Below are 24,246 nucleotides of genomic sequence, written 5' to 3'. Positions count from 1 at the left end.
TAATGTGAAACCTTCTCGGGGGAACCAATTGTCTTTTTTTAAAAATGTAAAACCTTCTCGGGGGGTCAAATGGTTTTTTTAAGATGTGAAACCTTCTCAAGGGTCCCAATTATCTTTTTTAACAATGTAACTATAATGTATAGAAGATTTCGATGTGCCACAAGAATTTATTAAATTAGAAAAATTACTAAGTAAACACCAACCAAGGAGATCTTGTTGCGGAAACCACTTTCTTGTTACCACGTTCTTTGGTCCTCCAGGCAAATAGTCGGACGCCCATTTCCATAAAAATTTGTAAGATAACTCAGATAAACTTCTATTATGATGTTTCTCAGCTTTTTATCTCGATTTACGCTTTTAAGATTCTAACCTAAACTCAAGTAAATTACATCTTCGGTAGCGTCGTAGTATTTGTTGCAAATCCTGCACATTTAAAAGTGTTAGGTTACACTATTGTCTTTGTGGTACTTATATCAGGTAGTGGTTCCTCCGGTTTATTGTGCATTTGCCTCACTTCGACTATTACGGGTACATTGGGCCTCGGCGGGTACACCAAAGGCTTTAAATTGCGAAAAAGCATGCTCTGACTCTTCTCGAGATCTCCTACATACGGTGTACAGTTCCCGAAGTACTTCTTTGCAATACCATGTGCTCTCTCATGGTGGTGGTACTTTGACCACAAACTCCACAAAAGACTCTTCACTTTGTTCCACATCGATTAATCTATATTATGGAAGCCAAACAGAACTGGGTACAATACCGGGTGTGTGGGATTACCAGAAATGTTGTAGTGAACCGTCAGTACTCCAAAAGCACAAATTCTTTTTTTTTCAAAGATAGTTCTTCCCAAATTGGTTGGAAAACGATTTGATGACTAATCGAGGGGAGGAAGAACACTCCGAGGATATTGCTGCACAGAATAGGTGTGGGAAATCGAAAAAGTACCACAGATCCAAGGAACATTTTGTTATTATTTCCAACTACCACTAACGAAACTGTTCTACACAAGGGAAAAAAACGACAAAATCGATATCGTTACATATAAATTGTAGACGACTGCTTACACACTTGGTGATTATTTAAATACATATATAGTGGTAAATTATTTTAGCGGCACTAAACAGTACAGTTCAGTACTATTTTCACACACATTTAGTCCATTGGATTATTTTGTACGAGAGATAAATAATGATACTAATCATTACAATTGCTATTAACACAACTTCCACTAGAAAATAGTCAAAATAAGAAAAATCAGCTGTTGGACTCCTCAGGTGTTTTGCCCCCTTATGCCTAATAACGTACTCAGCCCACCAAACAACCTTTTCCAGCCCCGTCATCGGCTTATCGTACAAAAGTTTACGACTTTCTTCGATTCGTTTTTTATATCTAAAACAATAAATAGTAGTCAGACAACATTAAACTTAAAATAAAAACAAGTACTTATGGTTTTGGGCAACATTAACTATACATTGTCTTAGTTCCTCCTTGCTCACGGTACTTGGATCAACACCTAGCCCGATCCCCGTGTCTACAATTTTTTGCACATTTGATGGCTGATCTCCCATGAAAGGCATCCCAATGAGTGGTACCCCTCTAGAGACTGCTTCTTCAATGGATTGAAGACCCCCTTGTGTAACGAAAGCACGAATATTTCGATGCGCTGTAAAGAATTTACTAAAATATAAAATTTGGTAAGAAATCACTAACCAAGGATATCCTGTTGGGGAAACCAGTCTCTTGTAACCACGTTCTTTGGTCTTCCAGGCAAGTATTCGGACTCCCATTTCCACAAGACTTTGTAAGGTAATTCAGATAAGGCTTCTATTATTGTGTTCCTCAGTTTTTCATCTAAGTTTACGCTTTGTGTGAGGTTATGTGGCTTATTAGTACTGTGTACTTGCTTGTGGAAGCGGTTGTACCGGTTTCATATGCATCTGCCCCATTTCGACTATAGCGGGTACGTTTGGCCTCGACGGGTACAACAAAGGGTTTACATTTAGAAAAAACATGCTTTGAGCCGTCTCGAGTTTTCCTAAGTACGGTAAATTTTCACCAAAGTATTTTTTTGCAACCCTATATTCTCTAGGTACCCAAATAACATGGTGGTAGTACTCTAAATACAGGTTCCATAATACACTTTTAATTTTTTTCCACACTGACGATTCGATATTATAGAAACCAAATAAAAGATCTGGATACAGCACTGGGTGTCTTGGATTACCAATAATGTTATGGGTGACAGAGATTATTCCAAAGGCCGAAACTCCAATGACAGGTGCCTCGAATCTCCCTCCTAAAGCATACACAATTGGATGAAAAAATTCTACTAAAATCAGATCAAAACATCTGGACTGATCAGCTATCAGTTCTTTGAAGCCAGTACTGTTGAGTTCGGCTTCTATAACAATATCCATAAAGCGGGTAGTAGCATCATAGTTGTGGAAAATGTTGCCATCTTTTGAGAAAAGTTTTTGGATTTTGCTTTGTTTTAGAAAGTTGTAGGTGAAGCTAATACTAATTTCAGTTAGATTTGTCAAGGTTGGGTCGTTTAAAGGATTTGGTGTTACCACGGTAACGTTGTGACCTTTCAAGGACAGTTCTTTCCAAATTGACTGAAAGACGCTTTGGTGGCTGATTGAAGGAAATATGAACACGCCTAATATGTTGCTGCACAGGATGGACACTGATTGTAGAAGAAGTACCACGGTAACGAGGTACATTTTGTGACAAAACTAAAACCAATGTAACGTTGATAGTTGACGTAAATAGTGGGCGGCGATAAAGGTACACATCAATATAATTTTGTGTTACATAAATTAGAATTTAACGAGTTTGTTTAGATTTTATTTGCGCCAGTAAATGGTTAATTGGATTACTTTGTACCAGAGGTAGATAATAGTACCACTCAGTACAACTGCAACTACGACAACTTCCACTAATAAATAGTCAAACCAAGTAAAATCAGCTGCCGGACTCCTCAAGTGTTCCGCCCCCTTATGTCTAATAACGTACTCAGACCACCAAACAAACTTTTCCAGCCCAGTCATTGGCTTGTCGTACAAAATGTCACGAATTTCGTGAATTCGTCGATGGTACTTGTTGTTTTCGGCAACCTCAATTATAAACTCTTTTAATTCCTCCTTGGTCACAGTACCCGGATCAACACCTAGCCCGATCCCTATGTCTATAATTTTGTGGACATTCGAAGGCTGGTCAGTCGCGAAGGGCATCCCAATGAGTGGTACCCCTCTAGAAACTGCTTCCTCAATGGATTGTAGACCACCTTGTGTAACAAAGGCACGAATATTTCGATGTGCTACAACAAGTTATTAAATTAAGAAAATTACTAAGTCAGTACCAACCAAGAATATCCTGTTGTGGAAACCACTTTCTTGTGACCACGTTCTTTGGTCTTCCAGGCAAATAATCGGACTCCCATTTCCACAGAACTTTGTAAGGTAATTCAGATAAAGCTTCTATTACGATTTTCCTAAGTTTTTCGTCTAGATTTACGCTTTTAACGTTCGAACCTAAGCTGAAGTAAATTACACCTTCGGTAGCATTGTCTAGTATTTGTTGCAAATCCTGAGGAAGTGGTTTCACGGGTTTGATGTGCATCTGCCCCATTTCAACTATCATGGGTACATTTGGTCTCATCGGGTACAATAAAGGGTTTAGATTATGAAAAAGCATGCTCTGATTCTTCTCAACATCTCCTACATACGGTGTACCGTCGCCAAAGTACTTCTTTGCAATGCCATGTGCTCTTGGTACGAAAATATCATGGTGGTGGTACCTTGACCACAAACTCCATAGAACACTTTTAATTTTGAACCAAATCGATTGTTCAATATTATGGAAGCCAAATAGAACATCTGGGTACAGTACCGGGTGTGTGGGATTACCAACGTTATTGTAGATGACTGCCAGTACTCCAAACGGGGAAACGCCAACAACAGGTGCCTTGAATCTTTCCGCTAACGCGTACACAACGGGGTGAAGACCATCGACTAGTACCAGATCAAAGTGGTTATATTCGTCTACTATCAGTTCTTTGAAGCCAGTACTGTTAAGTTCAGCTTCTACCATCACATCTAGGAAACGACACACATCGTACAAACTTTGAAAAACGTTGGTGTTTTTTGATAAGACCTCTTGGATTTTGGCTTGTTTTAGAAGGTCGTAGGTGAAGTGGACACTGATTTCGGTTAGGTTGGTTAGAGAAGGGTCGTTTAGAGGGTTGGGTGTTACCACAGTGACGTTGTGACCTTTCAGGGATAGTTGTTTCCATATTGATTGGAAGACGCTTTGGTGGCTAAATGAGGGATATGTGAAGACTCCTAAAATATTGCTGCACAGGGTAGGTGTGGAGAGTAGAAGAACACCAAATACTAGGAACATTTTCAAACTTTTCACACAAGAGAACTAACAACCGCAGTGAAGTCAGTACTACTATATATTAATTACACTTTGACGACTGGTGAAAAACTAGGTCAAGTTTACTAATTATGTGTGGTTGTAAAAGTATTTTGTGGGTACAAACCTATTAAATTGTTTGTATTTTGACCAGCAACTTTTTTCCAATGACACTATACAGTTATTAGAATTCTAAATTCGCGCAATTTACCTAAAGTTGTTTGAAACAAATTTGGAGCTCTCAGCACATACCTATATTATATAATATATAACACATTAGATATATTATTATTGGTTAGAAATGTATCGGCAAGAATTTATAAAAATAAAAATAATTAACACTAACAAGAGTAAAATTAGTTTAAGGGGGAATCCCATTTTAACCTTAAATGAACCCTTAACAACTGGAATATTTTGTACAAGAGATAAATAATGCTGCTAATTATCACAACTACTATTAAGAAAACTTCCACTAGAAAATAGTCAAACCAAGACAAATCAGCTGCTGGACTCCTGAGATGTTTTGCCCCCTGATGCCTGAGAATGTACTCAGACCACCAAGCAACCTTTTCTAAGCCAGTCATTGGCTTGTCGTACAAGAGGTCACGAATTTCCACGATCCGTTTACTATATCTAAAATTACAAACAGTGTCAAACAACTTTCAAAATCAAAGTCAAAATAACATCAACTTACTTGTTGTTTTCGGCAACCTTAACTATACACTTTTTTAGTTCCTGTTTGGTCACAGCAGCTGGGTCAACACCTAGTCCGATCCCTGTGTCTACGATTTTTTGCACATTTGATGGTTGGTCACCCATGAAAGGCATCCCAATTAATGGTACTCCTCTAATAATAGCTTCTTCAATGGATTGAAGACCACCTTGTGTAACGAAAGCACGAATATTTCGATGTGCTACAAGTATTTATTAAAACAAGGAAATTTAGTAAGTAAGTAAGTACTAACCAAGGAGATCTTGTTGAGGAAACCACCTTCTTGTGACCACGTTCTTTGGTTTTCCAGGCAAATAGTCGGACTCCCATTTCCACAGAACTTTGTAAGGCAACTCAGATAAAGCTTGTCTTATCGTGTTCCTTAACTTTTTCTCTAAATTTATGCTTTTAACGTTCGACCCTAAACTAAAGTAGATCACACCTTCGGTAGCACCGTCTAGTATTTGTTGCAAATCCTGAGGGAGCGGTTTCATTGGTTTAATGTGCATTTGTCCCATTTCAACCATAGCGGGTACAGTGGGCCTTAGCGGGTACAACACAGGATTTACATTGAGAAAAAGCATGTTTTGGCCCGCTTCGAGATCTCCTAGGTACCGTAAATCCTGTCCAATGTACTTTTTTGCGATGTTATGCACTCTTGGTATCACAACATCATGGTAGTGGTACCTTGACCATAAACTCCATAAAACACTTTTAATTTTTTTCCACATCGATAACTCGATGTTGTAGAAGCCCCATAGTACGTCTGGGTATAGCACTGGGTGTGCCGGATTACCAAGAATGGTACCGCTAACCTCAACGAGTCCTAGAGCCGAAACTCCAATGATGGATGCGTTGAATCTGTCTGCTAAGGCGTACATAATGGGATAAACATTTTCCACTAATACCAAATCGAAATGATTATGTCTGTTAGTCATTAGTTCTTTGAATTCAGTACTGTTCATTTGGGCTTCTACAAGACTATCTGAAAAACGACCCGTAGCAGCAAACCTTTGAAAAACGTTGGAATCTTTTGATAAGAGTTCTTGTAATGCGGCGGGCTTTAAGAAGTCATAGGTGAAACGAATACTGATTTCTGTTAGATTAATTAAAGAAGGATCGTTTAAAGGATTAGGTGTTACCACAGTGACGTTGTGACCTCTCAAGGAAAGTTCTCTCCATATTGATTGGAAAACACTTTGATGGCTTATCGAGGGAAATATGAACACTCCTAATATATTGCTACCCAGAATAGACGTACAATGTAGAAGAAATACACAGGCGACGAGGTACATTTTGTTATGGAACTGCAACGAAGGTAACGTGTGAATTGTTGTCAAGTGTACAAGGCCGTAAAAACGTACTTAAAAAAATGTATGATACATAAATTTAAGGAAGCTATGAAAAAACTACAATATGATTGAAATAAAACGTTGTTTATGTTGAAGGTTCCGCCTTCCTTAAAAAAGGACAGATGGTAGCCCTGAGAGGGTTTTACATTCTTAAAAAACGACAGTTAGGACTCCCGAGAAGGTTTTGCATTAAAAAAAAAACAAACCCCCGAGAAAGTTTCACATTCTTAAGAAATAGTATATTATTAGCCAAGGTTGCAGAGCCAAGCATTCTAGACCGAGCGCAAATTAGAACCCGAGACGCGCAGCGTCGAGGGCTCTAAGGGCGAGGTCTAGAAGTGGCTTTGCAACCGTGGTTAATATACAATTTTTTTCACTAGTAGAAACCATAAGACAATAAACTGAAAAATAAACGTTCAATTTTTTGACACAACATGATTTTGTTTTGATTTCTAATCAAACTTAATCTAAATCTTCAACACAAAGAAAACCGTTTATATTTGTCGCTGAGTTAATCATTTTATCTTGTACCATCTACCAACTACCATGCGTATACTCAAGTAATGTTTGTAGCACACATTTGTTCATTTTTTAAGAAATAATCACATCAAACATTGCGTACATAACCTCAATTTTTCTTTTTGAACCGGTGGTAGCAAAAGTTGAATTTGCTACCACTAAATGAGTCGACATTTGCATGCGTCCAGGCTGCTAGTGAAAAAATACATTTACGGCCCCCGAGAACGTTTCATATTTTTAAAAAAGACAATTGGGACCCCCGAGAAGGTTTCACATCTTAAAAAACCATTTGGCGCCCCCGAGAAGGTTTTACATTTTTAACACGTTAATATGGAGAGAATTATCCTTGAGAGGTCACAACGTCATGCTAGTAACATCCAACGACCCCTCTTTGACGAATTTGACCGAAATAAGTGTTCACTTCACCTAAAACTTTCCAAAACAAACCCAGATGCTGGAACTGTATTTAAAAGACTCAAACGTTTTTCAGAGATTGATTCCTGCGTACCATTTCATCGATTCTATTGTAGAAGCCGAACTGAACACTTCTATGTTCAAACAACTAATAGCTGACCAGTCCAACCATTTTGATTTGGTTTTGGTAGAAAGGTTTTCATTCCGCTGTGGATGCGATAGCTGGAAGGTTCAAAGCACTTATTAATCTAAATCCTGTTGTGTACCAGCCGAAGTCCAATGGACCCGCTATAGTAGAAATGAATCAGATACACATAAACCGGCGGAACCACTTCCTAAAGTAAGTACAACAAAGACACAAGGAGATCTTCAATCCGTTGAAGACGTAGTCTTTAGAGGGTTACCACTCATTGGGATGCCTTTCATGTGTGAACAGCCAATGAATGTCCAGAAACATCGTGACCTTTTGTACAACAAAGCCATGACAGGGCTGGAAAAGATTGTTAGGTGGGCTGAGTACGTAACGTTAGACAAATGGATGAATTTTAGTACGCCATATAACCTTAAAAAATCGTAGATAAGACTCAAAACATATTGTTATGGCTGAGAAAATTTATAGCTACACATTTAAACAAGTACCATGCCCGATTTTGTATTTAAACAATAACCAGTTTAGTCAAACTGGAATTTATGTACCATGATATCATTATTTATTTCTTTGTGTGTGGAAAGTCAGTAGTGCTCGGAAATGACAAGAAAATGTCGCTTGCACCGTCTGTTATACTCCTTCTACATTCCACACCAGTCTTGTCCATCAATATATTAGGAGTGTTTATGGTTCCGTCCATCAGTCATCAGCGCGTCTTCCAATCAGTATGGCGCGAATTGTCCCTGAGAGGTCACAACGTCACTGTGGTAACACCAGATCCTTTAAACGACCCGTCTCTAACAAACCTAACCGAAATTAGTCTTCACTTCAGTTACGTCTTTTCAAAACAAACTAAAATCTATGGGCTGATTTCAAAAGAATCAAACATCTTTCTAAACCTGGATCCTACTTATCGTTTCATGGATTTAGTCGCAGAAGCTGAACTTAACAGTAGTGAATTCAAAGAACTAATAGATGATCAAACCAAACGGTTTGACTTGATTTTAACTGAATCTTTTCATCCAGTTATGTACGTCTTAGCGGGAAGGTTCAAGGCACCTATCATTGGAATTTCTGCCCGTGGAGTTATGGAAGTCACTTACACCATTCTTGGTAACCCTACACATCCGGTACTGTATCCAGAGGTCTTGTTAAACTTCCACAATGGACGGTTATCACTGTGGAACAAAATTAAAAGTGTTTTATGGAATTTGTGGTCGTGGTACTACCACCATGCTATTTTAGTACCAAGGGGGCATAAAACTGCAATCAAGTACCTTGGTGGAGATATACCGTACATAGGGGATATCGAGGCAAATCAAAGTTTGTTTTTCCTTAATACAAACCCTTTGGTGTACCCGCCGAGACCCAATGTACCCGTCGTGGTCGAAACCGGACAAATTAAACCAATGAAACAGCTACCTAAGGATTTGCAACAAATTCTAGACGGTGCTACCGAAGGTGTGATCTATTTTAGTTTAGGGTCGAACGTTAAAAGCGTAAATTTAGAGAACAAAGTAAGGAACACCATAAGACAAGCTTTGTCTGAGTTACCTTACAAGGTTCTGTGGAAATGGGAGTCCGACTATTTACCTGGACGACCAAAAAACGTGGTCACGAGAAAGTGATTTCCACAACAGGATGTCCTGGGTCAGTGAATACTTACTGATTTTTTTATTTTAATAAATGGTTGTAGCAAATCGAAATATTCGTGCTTTTGTTACACAAGTGGTCTTCAATCCATTGAAGAAGCAATCTTTAGAGGGGTACCATTAATTGGGATGCCTTTCATGCGTGATCAACCAATGAATGTACAAAAATTCATCGACATGGGGATCGGATTAGGTATTGATCCTGTTACTATGAGCAAGGAAGGGCTAAAAAAGTGTATAATTGACGTTGCCGAAAACAACAAGTGAGTTGCAGTTGTTGTGATTTGAGTTTTCCAGCCAATGACTGGGCTGGAAAAGGTTCTCTGGTGGTCTGAGTACGTAATTAGACATAAGGGGGCGGAACGCTTGAGAAGTCCGGCAGCTGATTTTACTTGGTTTGACTATTTATTAGTGGAAGTTGTCTTAGTTGCAGTTGTACTGAGTGGTAGTATTATGTACCTCTGGTACAAAATAATCCAATTAACTATTTACTGGCGCAAATAAAATATAAACAAACTCGTTAAATTCTAAATTATGTATTACTAAATTATTTTTATGTGTACCTTTATCGCCCGCCACTATTTACGTCAACTAACAACGTTACATAGGTTTTAGTTTTGTCACAATATGTACCTCTTTAGCGTGGTACTTCTTCTACAATCAGTGTCCATCCTGTGCAGCAACATATTAGGCGTGTTCATATTTCCTTCAATCAGCCACCAAAGCGTCTTTCAGTCAATCTGGAAAGAACTGTCCTTGAAAGGTCACAACGTTACCGTGGTGACACCGAACCCTTTAAACGACCCAACCTTGACAAATCTAACTGAAATTAGTATTAGCTTCACCTACAACTTTCTAAAACAAAGCAAAATCCCAAAACTTTTGTCAAAAGATGGCAATATTTTTTACAACTTTGTTGCTACTACCCGCTTTATGGATATTGTTGTAGAAGCCGAACTCAACAGTACTGGCTTCAAAAAACTGATAGATGATCAGTCCAGATGTTTTGATTTGATTTTAGTAGAATTTTTTCATCCAATTATGTACACTTTAGGAGGGAGATTCAATGCCCCTGTCGTTGGAGTTTCTGCGTTTGGACTAATATCAATCAACGACAAGATTGTTGGTAATCCCACACACCCAGTACTTTACCCAGATCTTTTATTTGGGTTCTATAATATCGAGTCGTCAGTGTGGAACAAAATTAAAAGTGTTTTATGGAGCGTGTATTCAGAGTACTACCACCATGTTATTTGGGTACCGAGAGAACGTAGGGTTGCAAAAAAGTACTTTGGTGAAGATTTGCCGTACTTAGGAGATCTCGAGACGGGTCAAAGCATGTTTTTTCTAAATGTAAATCCTTTGTTGTACCCGTCGAGGCCCAACGTACCCGCTATAGTCGAAATGGGGCAGATGCATATGAAACCGATACAACCGCTTCCTCAAGCAAGTACACAATACTATTAAGCCACATAACCTCACATTTTGACATGTACAGGATTTGCAACAATTACTAGATGAAGCTACCGAAGGTGTTATCTATGTCAGCTTAGGGTCAAACATTAAAAGCGTAAATTTAGAAGAAAAATTGAGGAACACTATAACAGAAGCCTTATCTGAACTACCTTACAAAATTTTGTGGAAATGGGAGTCCGAATACTTGCCTGGAAGACCAAAGAACGTGGTCACAAGAAACTGGTTTCCCCAAACGGATCTCCTTGGTTAGTGATTTCTTACCAAATTTTCTATTTTAGTAAATTCTTTACAGCACATCGAAATATTCGTGCTTTCGTTACACAAGGGGGTCTTCAATCCATTGAAGAAGCAGTCTCTAGAGGGGTACCACTCATTGGGATGCCTTTCATGGGAGATCAGCCATCAAATGTGCAAAAAATTGTAGACACAGGGATCGGGCTAGGTGTTGATCCAAGTACCGTGAGCAAGGAGGAACTAAGACAATGTATAGTTAATGTTTCCGAAAACAATAAGTACTTGTTTCTATTTTACGTTTAATGTTGTCTGACTAGTATTTATTGTTTTAGATACAAAAAACGAATTGAAGAAAGTCGTAAACTTTTGTACGATAAACCGATGACGGGGCTGGAAAAGGTTGTTTGGTGGGCTGAGTACGTTATTAGGCATAAGGGGGCAAAACACCTGAGGAGTCCAACAGCTGATTTTTCTTATTTTGACTATTTTCTAGTGGAAGTTGTGTTAATAGCAATTGTAATGATTAGTGTCATTATTTATATCTCGTACAAAATAATCCAAATGACAATAATTATCTGTCAACACGACCGCATGTGTGTGAAAAAGTATTGTTTAGTGCCGCTAAAATAATTTACACGCATAAATCTGTTTAAATAATCACCAAGTTTGTAAACAATCGTCAACAATTTATATGTAGCAATATCGATTTTGTCGTTTTTTTCCCTTGTGTGGAAAGTTAGTTTCGTTAGTCGTAGTCGGAAATAATAACAAAATGTTCATTGTATCTGTGGTACTTCTTCTACTTTCCATACCTATCCTGTGAAGCAATATCATCGGAATGTTCTTCTTCCCCTCAATTTATCTCCAAATCCTCTTCCAATCAATTTGGAAAGAACTATCCTTAAGAGTTCACAACGTCACTCGACCCTTTAAACGAGCCCTTTAAATTAACCTAACTGAAATTAGTATTCGCTTCACCTACGACTTTCTAAAACAAACCAAAATTCAAGGGATTTTATCGAAAGACACCACGTTTTTCAAAATTTGTACGATATGTGTCGTTTCCTAGATGTGTTTGTAGAAGTTGAACTTAACAGTACCGGGTTCAGAGAACTAATAAATGACAAATATAATCATTTTGGTTTGGTACTAGTGGACTATCTTCATCCCCCGGGAAATTGCAAGGCACCCATTTGGGTTTCCCCGTTAGGAGTACTGGCAGCCATCTACAACACTGCTGGTATTCCCACACACCGGTACCGTACTCAGGTGTTTTATCATAGCATTGAACAATCGATGTGGAACAAGGTTTACAGTGTTTTATGGTGTTTGCGTTCGAGGTACCATGATATTTTCATACTTAGAGCACATGACATTGCAAAGAAGTACTTTGGGGAAGGTACACCGTATGTAGGAGATATCGAGATGAATCAGAGCATGCTTATTCATAATCTAAATCCTTTATTGTATCCGTTGAGACCCAATGTAGCCGTAATAGTTGAAATGGGACAGATGCATATTAAACCCGTGAAACCTCTTCCAGAGGTGAGTACCACCAATACAATGTTGTAATCTCATGACTTCAAATGAAATGACCGAAAGGGAACGGGCTTTTAAACAACGTTTCCTTACAATCATGTAGTATTTTTCATAATTTCCTTAAATTTATGTAATCATATTTTTTTTAAGTGCTTTTTTATCGTCCTCTATACTTGACAACAATGCCTACGTAACCTTGTTTTACTTTCGCAACAAAATGTACCTCGCAGCCTGTGTATTTCTTCTACATTCTTCGTCTATTTTGGAAAGAACTTTCCCCGAGAGGTCACAACGTCACTGTGGTAACACCTGATCCTTTAAACGATCTCTCTTTAGTTAATATAACAGAAATCAGTATTCGTTTCAGCTATGACCTCTTAAAGCCCGCCGAATTACAAGAAATGGTTTCAAAAGTTTCCAATGTTTTTCAAAAGTATGCTGCTATGGTCCGTTTCTTAGATAGTCTTGTAGAAGCTCAAATAAACAGTACTGGGTTCAAAGAACTAACTACTAGCTAACAAATATAATCATTTCGATTTGGTAAGAGTGGAAAATGTTTATCCCGTTATGTACGCCTTAGCAGACAGATTCAACGCATCCATCATTGGAGTTTCGGCTCTAGGACACGTAGAGGTTAGCGGTACCATTCTTGGTAATACCGCACACCCAGTACTATACCCAGACGTACTATGGGGCTTCTACAACATTGAGTTATCAATGTGGAAAAAAATTAAAAGTGTTTGATGTAGTCTTTGGTCAAGGTACCACTACCATGATGTTGTGATATCAAAAGTGCACAACATCGTAAAAAAGTACATTGGACAAGATTTACGGTACCTAGGAGATCTCGAAACGGGCCAAAACAAGCTTTTTCTCAACGTAAATCCTGTGTTGTACCCATTAAGGCCCACTGTACCCGCTGTGGTTCAAATGGGACAAATGCACATCTAACCAGTGAAACCGCTTCCTCACGATTTGCAAGAAATACTAAATGGTGCTAACGAAGGTGTGATCTACTTTAGTTTAGGGTCGAACGTTAAAAGCGTAAATTTAGAGAAAAAACTAAGGAACACAATAAGACAAGCTTTGTCTGAGTTACCTTACAAAGTTCTGTGGAAATGGGAGTCCGACTGTTTGCCTGGAAAACCAAAGAACGTGGTCACAAGGAGGTGGTTTCCTCAACAAGATCTTCTTGGTTAGTACTTACTTACTTACTAAATTTCCTTGTTTTAATAAATAGTTGTAGCACATCGAAATATTCGTGCTTTCGTTACACAAGGTGGTCTTCAATCCATTGAAAAAGCCATTTCTAGAGGAGTACCATTAATAGGGATGCCTTTCATGGGTGACCAACCATCAAACGTGCAAAAAATCATAGACACAGGAATCGGACTAGGTGTTGACCCAGCTGCTGTGACCAAAGAGGAACTAAAAAAGTGTATAGTTAAGGTTGCCGAAAACAACAAGTAAGTTGCTTTAATTTTGACTTTGATTTTGAAAGTTGTTTGACACTATTTGTAATTATGCGGCGGCATCTGGCTCTCGTATATCATAAGAGAAGACATGTAGTATCGCTTTCCGGTACTGCTGTGGCACTAGGTTTAAAGAGTGGAGTTCTTGGACGATTTTCTCATCTTTGGGAACTCGTGGGATGCTTGCTCTCGAAATGTGTCTGTGGTTGTCCAGGTGTTAACTTCATTGGGGTTTTTAATCAATTGGGATAAATCCTCTAGAAAAGCGCAAGAAGACTCTTAATATGATTCGCGAGTTTAAAAGCCGAAGCCGCTGTTCAATTAGGGTTTTTTACCCAGTTTATAGACACACTTGTATCGGCCTGTCCGGCTATAAAGTACGGACTAATGTACACTAAAGCATCCGAGCGGGAGAAGTTCAAAGCGTTAAGAGATCACCATATGAATTATGACACCTACATGTCCCGTTCTTCAACCCTGCAGAATGATTTCTTATGGTGGGAATCAGCAAGTCAGAACGCTCATAATGACATACGTTTTGACAACTACGACCTTGTAATTTATACTGACGCGTCTCTTACTGGCTGGGGAGCCTGTTGCGACGAAGAGAAGACACAGGGTTGGTGGACTGCTACTGAATCACAACATCACATAAATTATCTAGAACTTTTGGCAATTGCTTACGCATTAAAATCCCTTGCAAAGTATGAAAAATCTTGCAGCATTTTAATCAGAACGGATAATACGACTGCATTATCATACATAAACCGCATGGGCAGTATACAATACCCAGCGCTGTCTAACCTGGCAAGAGATATTTGGGAATTTTGCGAAGAAAGAAATTTATGGTTTTTTGATTCAATGATTAACTCGGGGAAAGATACAGTAGCACATTCGGAAGTTCGGGTCGCGTGCTGCGTGGCGCGGACGAACCTTCAACAAGTTCGGGTCACGAGCTGCGTGCCGTGAACGAACATCCCCACGACATCACGCAGGCTTCCCGAGGAAACCGAATATGAGTTGTCGGACGGAGCCTTCAACCAAATCACGTTACGATTTGGTGCTCCACAAATTGATTTCTTTGCTTCTAAAGCTAACCACAAGTGTCGAAGATACGTATCTCTACTGCGCGATCCCGAATCAGAACATGTCGATGTTTTCACAATTCCATGGACAGGCTTCTTTTACGCCTTCCCTCCATTTTGTTTAATTTTGAGGTGCCTCAACAGAATTGTGAATGACCAAGCGGAGGGCATTATGGTTGTGCCTTTCTGGCCCACACAACCTTGGCATTCCTTTTTCTTGAAGTTACTTACACAAGAGCCTCTTACGTTTGCGCCAAGTTCAGGTTTGTTATCTTTACCTTGCAGTCGACCACACCCTCTGTCAACTCAGCTTACCATGGTAGCAGAACTTTTATCAGCCAAGCATTTAGTTTCCGAAATGTCCCTGAGGAAGCCATAAATACCATCATCCATTCGGTGGCCAAGTCAACAATATTACAATATAATTCTACGTGGAAAATGTGGCGGTCTTACTGCATTGAACACAAGGTGCCGATGTTTTCGGCTAAGCCCAGTCAAGTTCTTGTTTTTCTTCAGCACGTACTGGACGCTACAGGTTGCAGATGGAACATTTAACAGCCACCGCTCGGCGCTCACTTTAACTCTGAATTACGACATCGGGGCTGACCCTCTCGTTAAACGATTCATGAAGGGTATTTCCCAGCTAAGACCATCTGAAAGGAAATATCGTTTCACTTGGGACCTCCAAATCGTTCTGGACTATTTGGGAAATTTCTTCACTGATAACTGGACCTTGAAACAGTTGTCCCAAAAACTTGCCACACTGTATTATTGACAACCGGACATAGTACCCAGTGGTGTAACAATCTAACTTTTTAAACAACTACATGTGTTCTCTTATGATATACGAGAGCCAGATGCCGCCGCATAATTAAATGATCAAAGGAACTTACCTTAAGTGAAGTTCGATCATAATTATGCTAGGCATCTGGCTCGAAGATATCATAATTATGATATCATAATTACGGTTCATGGGATGAAAAAAGTAAACGAGGAACTGATTACTGAAAACAAAAAACTACGTGTGGAGATAGAGGACATGAGGGGAAAGAAGAGGGAAAGTAATATTGAAATGAGTCGTGTTGATGATGATGCTGTTGTAGAAGAAGCCATGGATAGAATCTATCGCTCTAACAATGTTATTGTCCAGGGTCTTCAGGAACCTCATGGTGATGATGTACAACGGAAACGAGCTGATGAAGATGCAGTTAAGAATCTTGTAGGCCCAGTTATTGAAGGTAATCAGGAATATCAGATTTTGTCTGTAATTCGCTTAGGAAAACCAAATCAAGAACGTTCTCGTATGGTTAAGGTTGTCCTCAATAGTTCAGCTGTGGTTAAAAAATTGGTACGCCATCGATTCAGCAACAATATTTTCTGCAATGTTGATCTTACACCTCGTCAACAGACTAAGGCTTATGCTATTAGAAAAGAATTTAGAAGTCGGCGCAACAATGGTGAGGAAGACATAAGACTAAAATACACAAATGGTGTGCCAAAAATCGTCAGTACAAAAAATGTGTAGATTTCCAGCAGGCAAGATTTCCTCGTTCACGTACATCTTTAAGTGGAAACATTGTTTATCAAAATGTGCGAGGTCTAAATACTAAAATTACGGACTTTTATGTGAATTGCTCTTCATTGGATGCTGACGTTGTTATTCTAAGCGAAACATGGCTTACCAGCAATGTTAGTTCAAGTGAGTTATTTCCTTGCTTTTTTAATGTATATCGATCCGATAGAATTACTGGTCGTGGTGGAGGAGTTTTGGTGGCAGTGAGGAACCAGTATGTTGTAAACAAGCTTGATGTTAGCTCACCGGTACCATCTGTTCAACTTTTAGGCATAAGAATTTCTATAAGCAGTAGACATATTATTATTCTTGCCATGTACATTCCTCCTTCACTCAGTCTTGATGTTTACACTTCTATCTTTGACTACTTGGAAAGTGCCATAGACTTCTCAGTTCCCGTCATGTTATGTGGCGACTTTAATATCCCGGAAATTTCTGAATGTGTGACAGGTACAAGGACAACCCAATTATTCAACATCTACACACAGTTTCTGGCGTTAAATAACTTGGTTCAACACAACAGCATTCTCAATAGCAACAACAGAATATTAGATTTAGTTCTGACGACAGAAAGTTTAACAGTAACTGTAGACAAACAGGAGTTGACATTAGTTACAGAGGATAATCATCATCCTGCTCTAAATATACAACTGGAATTAGTGAACCTGGATAGTGTACCATTTGTACATGGGACTGATGACTTGAGATTTAACTTTCACAGAGGTAATCTGGAAGGGCTCTACCTATCACTTGCTGGGACTGACTGGTTGCCAGTTTTAGATGCTGCTGATCCTACTCTGGCCTGTGAGAAATTCAATGAAATCATTTTTACCAACATCTCCCAATATGTACCAATTTCAAAGTCCTTTGGTCAGCGGGAAAATTACCCTGTTTGGTATACTAGATCTGTTATCAACAAAATCAAAACAAAGAATAGACATTGGGATATTTATAGAAAAACCAAGTCAGTATATCATCTTGATAAAGTGAAGAAGTTACGCTGTGAAATCAGAAAAGACATTAGGTACACATATTATGAGTTTATAAGAAAATCTGAAACTTCTCTACAAAGCCATCCGAAAAAATTTTGGTCGTTTGTTAATGAAAAAAAGAAAGCCACGAATGTTCCTGGTCTCATGACCTTTGAGAATCATACCTTGACATCTCAACAAGATATAGTCAACACATTTGCTAGTCACTTTAAAAGTATGTACAACTGCGATAACGAGAACCATGTCTGCGATGTAATATGCCGTGATAATTGTGAAAATATCTGTGATAACTGTTTTAAATATTGTTGTCCATCTTTTGATGTTAGAGTAGACTGTGTAAAAAATGTTATTTTAAATAGGTTCTCTATAAGTGACAACGACATTCTTAAGGCTGTAAAGGGTATAAAAGCGAATAATGTCTGTGGTGCTGATAACATACCGGCATTTTTGATTGTGGATTGCATAAGTTGTTTTCTATCTCCACTTTGTCATATATTTAATCGGATATTAATATCTTCACAGTATCCAACAGTATGGAAAACGTCAAATGTTGTGCCAATTTTTAAGTCGGGTGACAAGTCGAACATTAAGAACTATAGGCCCATATCTCTCATCCCAAATTTTGCTAAATTGTTTGAGTGCATATTAACAGATGCTATCTATGCCCATGTGAAATCTGATATTATAACTGAACAACATGGTTTTGTCAAGGGCCGCTCCACTACAACTAACTTATGCGAATTCACGCAGTTTGTCTCAAATGCTTTAGATAAAAGATCACAAGTCGATGCTATATATACCGACTTATCTAAAGCATTTGACAAAGTTAATCACTGTATTTTATTAAAAAAGTTGGAAAGTTTTGGTTTATGCGATAATTTAATATCTGTTCTTAAATCTTGGTTAACTGATAGGCAACAACGAGTTTTGTGTAAAGGATTTAGATCGTCGATATATAAAGTTAACAGTGGAGTTGGTCAAGGATCAAATTTAGGTCCTCTTCTTTTTATTATATTTTACAACGACGTCGTAAAAGACTTGGGATGTAGGGCATTTGTATACGCCGATGACTTAAAACTGGCAAAAGTTGTCAATAGGGCTGAGGACTGTTATGAGCTACAAACCAGTTTAGAAAAGTTACTGCATTGGTGTAATAGTAATAAGTTTGAAATTAACAAAAGTAAATGTAAAAAGATTACCTTCTTTCGTACACGTGAACCTATTTCCTATTATTACAATTTAGATGGTTATGTACTTGAGAATTGTCAACAGATATCTGATTTAGGTGTTGTTATGGACTGTAGTTTGTCATTTGCCCCACACATCCTGCATGTCACCAAGACTGCTATGCAACAGCTAGGATTTATTCGTCGTAACACCATGGATTTTGTTAACATACAATGTATCAAAATACTTTTTTATGCTTTAGTAAGGTCAAGAGTGGAATATTGTTGCATTGTATGGAAGCCGTATTACCAAAAATATATTGACTTGTTAGAGAATGTCTTGCGCAAATTTGCAAAGTATTTATTTTTAAAAATGTATAATAGGTATCCAAGCAGACATTGTGATCAATCTAGCTTATTGTCTATTGTCAATGAACAACCTTTAATAAGAAGAAGAAATGCAGCTAGTTTAATTTTTCTACAAAAACTCACTTTAGGTCAGATATGTTGTCAGGAGCTTCTCCATGAAATCAAATTCAACATCCCAAGACAAATTAGCCGATGTCCAAAGTTATTTTATTTTGCTATACCCAATACTTTTCATCATTATAACTGTCCATTGATATATGCTTTTCGCTTATATAATTCCGTTTGTGATGATCGTCTAGATATATTTTTTCATAATTTTAGTAAAGCTAATGTAAGGAAACAATTGTTGGAATTGAATCATGTGTAAGTGTACCAATGTTGTGAGCATTATGTGTTTATTGTATATTTAATATTGTTTATGTGTTTATTGTAAATTTAATATTGTTCCTGTGGTTGTATCCACTATGGACTATATATTAGTCTGCTGGATAAATAAATATATTATTATTATTATTATAACCCGCCCCAAAACCCTAAATGTGATGGTCGTACTTATCAACATTTACCGGCTAGTTATGATTGTTACAAATCCCTTCAAAGTAATGAACCCATACCGCACCGATTGTGGAGGGAGAGGGGAGTCTACCAGAGTTTCTCCACTCTTTAAACCTAGTGCCACAGCAGTACCGGAAAGCGATACTACAAACATGTCTTCTCTTATGATATCTTCGAGCCAGATGCCTAGCATAATTATGATCGAACTTCACTTAAGGTAAGTTCCTTTGATCATTTAATTTTAGATATAGTAAACGGATCGTGGAAATTCGTGACCTCTTGTACTACAAGCCAATGACTGGTTTAGAAAAGGTCGCTTGGTGGTCTGAGTACATTCTCAGGCATCAGGGGGCAAAACATCTCAGGAGTCCAGCAGCTGATTTGTCTTGGTTTGACTATTTTCTAGTGGAAGTTGTTTTAATAGTAGTTGTGATGATTAGCAGCATTATTTATCTCTCGTGCAAAATATTCCAGTTGTTAAGGGTTTATTTGAGGTTAAAATGGGATTCCCACTTAAACTAATTTTACTCTTGTTAGTGTTAATTATTATCATTTTTATAAATTCTTGCCGATCCATTTCTAACCAGTAATAATATATCTAATGTGTTACATGTTATATAATATAGGTTTGTGCTGAGAGTTCCAAATTTGTTTCAAACAACTTTAGGTAAATTACGCGAATTTAGAGTTCTAATAACTGCATAGTGTCATTGAAAAAAAGTTGGTGGTCAAACACAAACGACTTAATAGGTTTGTACCGATAAAATAATTTACGACTACATATAATCAGCAAACTTGACCTACTGTTTAAGCAGTCGTCAAAATGTAAATAATATGTAACAGGATACACTTCACTATCGTTGTTATTTTTGTTGTGGGAACAGTTTGAAACAGTAAGAAAATGTTCCTTGTATTTGGTGTTCTTCTACTCTCCACATCTACCCTGTGCAGCAATATTTTAGGAGTGTTCACATATCCCTCATTTAGCCACCAAAGCGTCTTCCAATCAATATGGAAAGAACTATCCTTGAGAGGTCACAACGTCACTGTGGTAACACCCAACCCTTTAAACGACCCTTCGCTAACCAACCTAACCGAAATCAGTGTCCGCTTCATCTACGACTTTCTAAAACAAGCCAAAATCCAAAAGGTTTTATCGAAAAATACCAACGTTTTTCAAAGTTTGTACGATGCGTGTCGTTTCCTTGATGTGATGGTAGAAGCCGAATTTAATAGTACTGGGTTCAAAAAACTAATAGTAGACAAATATAATCACTTTGATTTGGTACTAGTAGATGGTATTCACCCCCTTGTGTACGCGTTAGCGGGAAGATTCAAGGCACCTGTTGTTGGCGTTGCCCCGTTTGGAGTACTGGCAGTCAACTACAATAACGTTGGTAATCCCACACACCCGGTACTGTACCCAGATGTTCTATTTGGCTTCTATAATATTGAACAATCGATTTGGTACAAAATTAAAAGTGTTCTATGGAGTTTGTGGTCAAGGTACCACCACCATGATATTTTAGAACCAAGAGCACAAGGCATTGCAAAGGAGTACTTTGGCGACGATACACCGTATGTAGGAGATATTGAGAAGAATCAGAGCATGCTTTTTCATAATCTAAACCTTTTATTGTACCCATTGAGACCAAATGTACCCATGATAGTTGAAATGGGGCAGATGCACATTAAACCCGTGAAACCTCTTCCTCAGGATTTGCAACAAATACTAGACAATGGTACCGAAGGTGTGATTTACTTCAGCTTAGGTTCGAACGTTAAAAGCGTAAATCTAGATGAAAAACTGAGGAACGTCGTAATAGAAGCTTTATCTGAATTACCTTACACAGTTTTGTGGAAATGGGAGTCCGATTATTTGTCTGGAAGACCAAAGAACGTGGTCACAAGAAAGTGGTTTCCACAACAAGATATTCTTGGTTGGTACTGACTTAGAAATTTTCCTTATTTAATAATTTGTTGTAGCACATCCAAATATTCGTGCCTTTGTTACACAAGGTGGTCTACAATCCATTGAGGAAGCAGTCTCTAGAGGGGTACCACTCATTGGGATGCCCTTCGTGACTGACCAACCTTCGAATATCCAGAAAATTGAAGACATAGGGATCGGACTAGGTGTTGATCCAGGTACTGTGACCAAGGAGGAATTAAAAAAATGTATAATTGAGGTTGCCGAAAACAACAAGTACCATCGAAGGATTCACGAAATTCGTGACGTTATGTACGACAAGCCCATGACGGGACTGGAAAAGGTTGTTTGGTGGTCTGAGTACGTTATTAGACATAAAGGGGCGGAACACTTGAGGAGTCCGGCAGCTGATTTTACTTGGTTTGACTATTTATTGGTGGAAGTTGTCTTAGTTGCAGTTGTGCTGAGTGGTACTGTTATCTACTTCTGGTACAAAGTGATCCAATTAGCTATTTTCTGGTGCAAATAAAATATACACAAACTCGTTAAATTCTAAATTACTTATGTATCACAAAATTATTTTTATGTCTACCTTTATCGCCGACTACCACTATCAACGTAACCTTGGTTTAGTCTTGTCACAAAATGTACTTCGTTACTGTGGTACTTCTTCTACAAGCAGTGTCCATCCTGTGCAGCAACATATTAGGCGTGTTCATATTTCCTTCAATTAGCCACCAAAGCGTTTTTCAGTCAATCTGGAAAGAACTATCCCTGAAAGGTCACAACGTCACTGTGGTAACACCAAATCCTTTGAACAACCCAACCTTGACAAACCTAACTGAAATCAGTATTAGCTTCACGTACGACTTTCTAAAACAAACCAAAATCCAAAAACTTTTGTCAAAAGATGGCAACATTTTTCAAAACTATGACGCTACGATTCGTTTTATAGATGTTGTTGTAGAAGCCGAACTCAACAGTACTGGCTTCAAAGAACTGATAGCTGATCAGTCCAGACATTTTGATTTGATTTTAGTCGAATTTTTTCATCCAATTATGTACGCTTTAGGAGGGAGATTCAAAGCCCCTGTTGTTGGAGTTTCTGCGTTTGGACTAATATCAGTCAACGACAAGATTGTTGGTAATCCCACACACCCAGTACTTTACCCAGATCTTCTATTTGGGTTCTATAACATCGAGTCGTCAGTGTGGAACAAAATTAAAAGTGCTTTATGGAGCGTGTATTCAGAGTACTACCACCATGTTATTTGGGTACCGAGACAACATAGGGTTGCAAAAAAGTACTTTGGTGAAAATTTGCCGTACTTAGGAGATCTCGAGACGGGTCAAAGCATGTTTTTTCTAAATGTAAATCCTTTGTTGTACCCGTCGAGGCCCAACGTACCCGCTATAGTCGAAATGGGGCAGATGCACATGAAACCGGTACAACCGCTTCCTCAAGCAAGTACACAATACTAATAAGCCACATAACCTCACATTTTGGCATGTACAGGATTTGCAACAAATACTAGATGAAGCTACCGAAGGTGTGATCTATGTCAGCTTAGGGTCAAACATCAAAAGCGTAAACTTAGATGAAAAACTGAGGAACACAATAATAGAAGCCTTATCTGAATTACCTTACAAAGTCTTGTGGAAATGGGAGTCCGAATACTTGCCTGGAAGACCAAAGAACGTGGTCACAAGACACTGGTTTCCCCAACAGGATCTCCTTGGTTGGTGATTTCTTACCAAATTTTCTATTTTAGTAAATTCTTTACAGCACATCGAAATATTCGTGCTTTCGTTACCCAAGGGGGTCTTCAATCCATTGAAGAAGCAGTCTCTAGAGGGGTACCACTCATTGGGATGCCTTTCATGGGAGATCAGCCATCAAATGTGCAAAAAATTGTAGACATGGGGATCGGGTTAGGTGTTGATCCAAGTACCGTGAGCAAGGAGGAACTAAGGCAATGTATAGTTAATGTTGCCGAAAACAATAAGTACTTGTTTTTATTTTAAGTTTAATGTTGTCTGACTACTGTTTATTGTTTTAGATATAAAAAACGGATCGAAGAAAGTCGTAAACTTTTGTACGATAAGCCGATGACGGGGCTGGAAAAGGCTGTTTGGTGGGCTGAGTACGTTATTAGGCATAAGGGGGCAAAACACCTGAGGAGGACAACAGCTGATTTTTCTTATTTTGACTATTTCCTAGTGGAAGTTGTGTTAATCGCAACTGTAATGATTAGTGTCATTATTTATCTCTCGTACAAAATAATCCGATTGACTAATTGTCAATAGTTATCTGTCAAACCGACCGCATGTGTGTGAAAATAGTACTAAATAATCACCAAGTGTGTTTTAAGCATTCGTCAACAATAATTTATATGTAACGATATCGATTTTGTTGTTTTTTTCCGTTGTGTAGAAAGCTACAGTTTCGTTAGACGTAGTTGGAAATAATAATAAAATGTTCCTTGTATCTGTGGTACTTCTTCTATTTCCCACACCCATTCGGCGCAGCTATATCCTAAATAATGCAAAATTTAAAAAATCCAAAAATTGAGAAATAAAAGAAAAGAAAAATCCAAAATTTAAAAATTCGAAAAATTGAAAAATTAAAATATCGAAAA

The 24,246-nt window shown here is 38.2% G+C and overlaps 6 protein-coding genes and 2 pseudogenes across 6 annotated transcripts; 5 read left to right on the top strand and 3 right to left on the bottom strand.

The window, feature by feature from the left end:
- Positions 1-1,117: 1,117 nt before the first annotated feature.
- Positions 1,118-2,751, bottom strand: LOC135129579 (UDP-glycosyltransferase UGT5-like; annotated as a pseudogene).
- A 95-nt stretch (positions 2,752-2,846) lies between these two features.
- Positions 2,847-4,619, bottom strand: LOC135129784 (UDP-glycosyltransferase UGT5-like). Its single transcript, XM_064057033.1, has 2 exons — positions 3,366-4,619; positions 2,847-3,319 (listed from the first exon to the last, which is right to left on the bottom strand). The coding sequence occupies exons 1-2, from the start codon at positions 4,402-4,404 to the stop codon at positions 2,847-2,849; spliced, it is 1,512 nt and encodes a 503-aa protein (XP_063913103.1). The 5' UTR covers positions 4,405-4,619.
- Positions 4,620-4,760: 141 nt separating this feature from the next.
- Positions 4,761-6,449, bottom strand: LOC135129574 (UDP-glycosyltransferase UGT5-like). The gene is made up of 3 exons (XM_064056760.1): positions 5,385-6,449; positions 5,114-5,333; positions 4,761-5,052 (listed from the first exon to the last, which is right to left on the bottom strand). Exons 1-3 carry the CDS (start codon positions 6,424-6,426, stop codon positions 4,776-4,778), a joined length of 1,539 nt encoding a protein of 512 aa, XP_063912830.1. The 5' UTR covers positions 6,427-6,449; the 3' UTR covers positions 4,761-4,775.
- Positions 6,450-7,453: 1,004 nt separating this feature from the next.
- LOC135129783 (UDP-glycosyltransferase UGT5-like) lies at positions 7,454-9,720 on the top strand (annotated as a pseudogene).
- A 123-nt stretch (positions 9,721-9,843) lies between these two features.
- Positions 9,844-11,556, top strand: LOC135129782 (UDP-glycosyltransferase UGT5-like). Its single transcript, XM_064057032.1, has 4 exons — positions 9,844-10,662; positions 10,715-10,937; positions 10,985-11,204; positions 11,259-11,556. Exons 1-4 carry the CDS (start codon positions 9,844-9,846, stop codon positions 11,554-11,556), a joined length of 1,560 nt encoding a protein of 519 aa, XP_063913102.1.
- Positions 11,557-12,690: 1,134 nt separating this feature from the next.
- Positions 12,691-20,210, top strand: LOC135129578 (UDP-glucuronosyltransferase 2C1-like). Its single transcript, XM_064056763.1, has 4 exons — positions 12,691-12,767; positions 12,821-13,660; positions 13,712-13,931; positions 19,923-20,210. The coding sequence occupies exons 3-4, from the start codon at positions 13,798-13,800 to the stop codon at positions 20,197-20,199; spliced, it is 411 nt and encodes a 136-aa protein (XP_063912833.1). The 5' UTR covers positions 12,691-12,767; positions 12,821-13,660; positions 13,712-13,797; the 3' UTR covers positions 20,200-20,210.
- Positions 20,211-20,566: 356 nt separating this feature from the next.
- On the top strand, positions 20,567-22,226 carry LOC135129575 (UDP-glycosyltransferase UGT5-like). The gene is made up of 2 exons (XM_064056761.1): positions 20,567-21,617; positions 21,664-22,226. The coding sequence occupies exons 1-2, from the start codon at positions 20,579-20,581 to the stop codon at positions 22,134-22,136; spliced, it is 1,512 nt and encodes a 503-aa protein (XP_063912831.1). The 5' UTR covers positions 20,567-20,578; the 3' UTR covers positions 22,137-22,226.
- LOC135129576 (UDP-glycosyltransferase UGT5-like) lies at positions 22,222-23,970 on the top strand. The gene is made up of 4 exons (XM_064056762.1): positions 22,222-23,071; positions 23,124-23,346; positions 23,394-23,613; positions 23,668-23,970. The coding sequence occupies exons 1-4, from the start codon at positions 22,253-22,255 to the stop codon at positions 23,912-23,914; spliced, it is 1,509 nt and encodes a 502-aa protein (XP_063912832.1). The 5' UTR covers positions 22,222-22,252; the 3' UTR covers positions 23,915-23,970.
- The last annotated feature ends 276 nt before the right edge of the window (positions 23,971-24,246 follow it).

The sequence above is a fragment of the Zophobas morio genome, unplaced genomic scaffold (genome assembly GCF_036711695.1).
Source record: "Zophobas morio isolate AGI-343-1 ecotype UQ-CSIRO unplaced genomic scaffold, CSIRO_AGI_Zmor_V1 ptg000016l, whole genome shotgun sequence".
NCBI lineage: Eukaryota > Metazoa > Arthropoda > Insecta > Coleoptera > Tenebrionidae > Zophobas > Zophobas morio.
Note: the sequence above shows the minus strand (reverse complement) of the source record. Positions and strands in the feature narration are given on the sequence as shown.

What these genes read in the sequence shown, in the direction of transcription:
- LOC135129782 (XM_064057032.1), top strand. Translation starts at nt 9,844, where the DNA reads ATGTACCTCTTTAGCGTGGTACTTCTTCTACAATCAGTGTCCATCCTG. An exon ending in CGATACAACCGCTTCCTCAA is followed by an intron (nt 10,663 to 10,714) that starts GCAAGTACACAA and finishes TGACATGTACAG; the next exon opens with GATTTGCAACAATTACTAGA. An exon ending in AATGTTTCCGAAAACAATAA is followed by an intron (nt 11,205 to 11,258) that starts GTACTTGTTTCT and finishes TTATTGTTTTAG; the next exon opens with ATACAAAAAACGAATTGAAG.
- LOC135129574 (XM_064056760.1), bottom strand. Translation starts at nt 6,426, where the DNA reads ATGTACCTCGTCGCCTGTGTATTTCTTCTACATTGTACGTCTATTCTG. An exon ending in TCCTCAACAAGATCTCCTTG is followed by an intron (nt 5,334 to 5,384) that starts GTTAGTACTTAC and finishes AAATACTTGTAG; the next exon opens with CACATCGAAATATTCGTGCT. An exon ending in AAGGTTGCCGAAAACAACAA is followed by an intron (nt 5,053 to 5,113) that starts GTAAGTTGATGT and finishes TTGTAATTTTAG; the next exon opens with ATATAGTAAACGGATCGTGG.
- LOC135129576 (XM_064056762.1), top strand. Translation starts at nt 22,253, where the DNA reads ATGTACTTCGTTACTGTGGTACTTCTTCTACAAGCAGTGTCCATCCTG. An exon ending in CGGTACAACCGCTTCCTCAA is followed by an intron (nt 23,072 to 23,123) that starts GCAAGTACACAA and finishes TGGCATGTACAG; the next exon opens with GATTTGCAACAAATACTAGA. An exon ending in AATGTTGCCGAAAACAATAA is followed by an intron (nt 23,614 to 23,667) that starts GTACTTGTTTTT and finishes TTATTGTTTTAG; the next exon opens with ATATAAAAAACGGATCGAAG.
- LOC135129575 (XM_064056761.1), top strand. Translation starts at nt 20,579, where the DNA reads ATGTTCCTTGTATTTGGTGTTCTTCTACTCTCCACATCTACCCTGTGC. An exon ending in TCCACAACAAGATATTCTTG is followed by an intron (nt 21,618 to 21,663) that starts GTTGGTACTGAC and finishes AATTTGTTGTAG; the next exon opens with CACATCCAAATATTCGTGCC.
- LOC135129578 (XM_064056763.1), top strand. Translation starts at nt 13,798, where the DNA reads ATGCCTTTCATGGGTGACCAACCATCAAACGTGCAAAAAATCATAGAC. An exon ending in AAGGTTGCCGAAAACAACAA is followed by an intron (nt 13,932 to 19,922) that starts GTAAGTTGCTTT and finishes ATTTAATTTTAG; the next exon opens with ATATAGTAAACGGATCGTGG.
- LOC135129784 (XM_064057033.1), bottom strand. Translation starts at nt 4,404, where the DNA reads ATGTTCCTAGTATTTGGTGTTCTTCTACTCTCCACACCTACCCTGTGC. An exon ending in TCCACAACAGGATATTCTTG is followed by an intron (nt 3,320 to 3,365) that starts GTTGGTACTGAC and finishes AACTTGTTGTAG; the next exon opens with CACATCGAAATATTCGTGCC.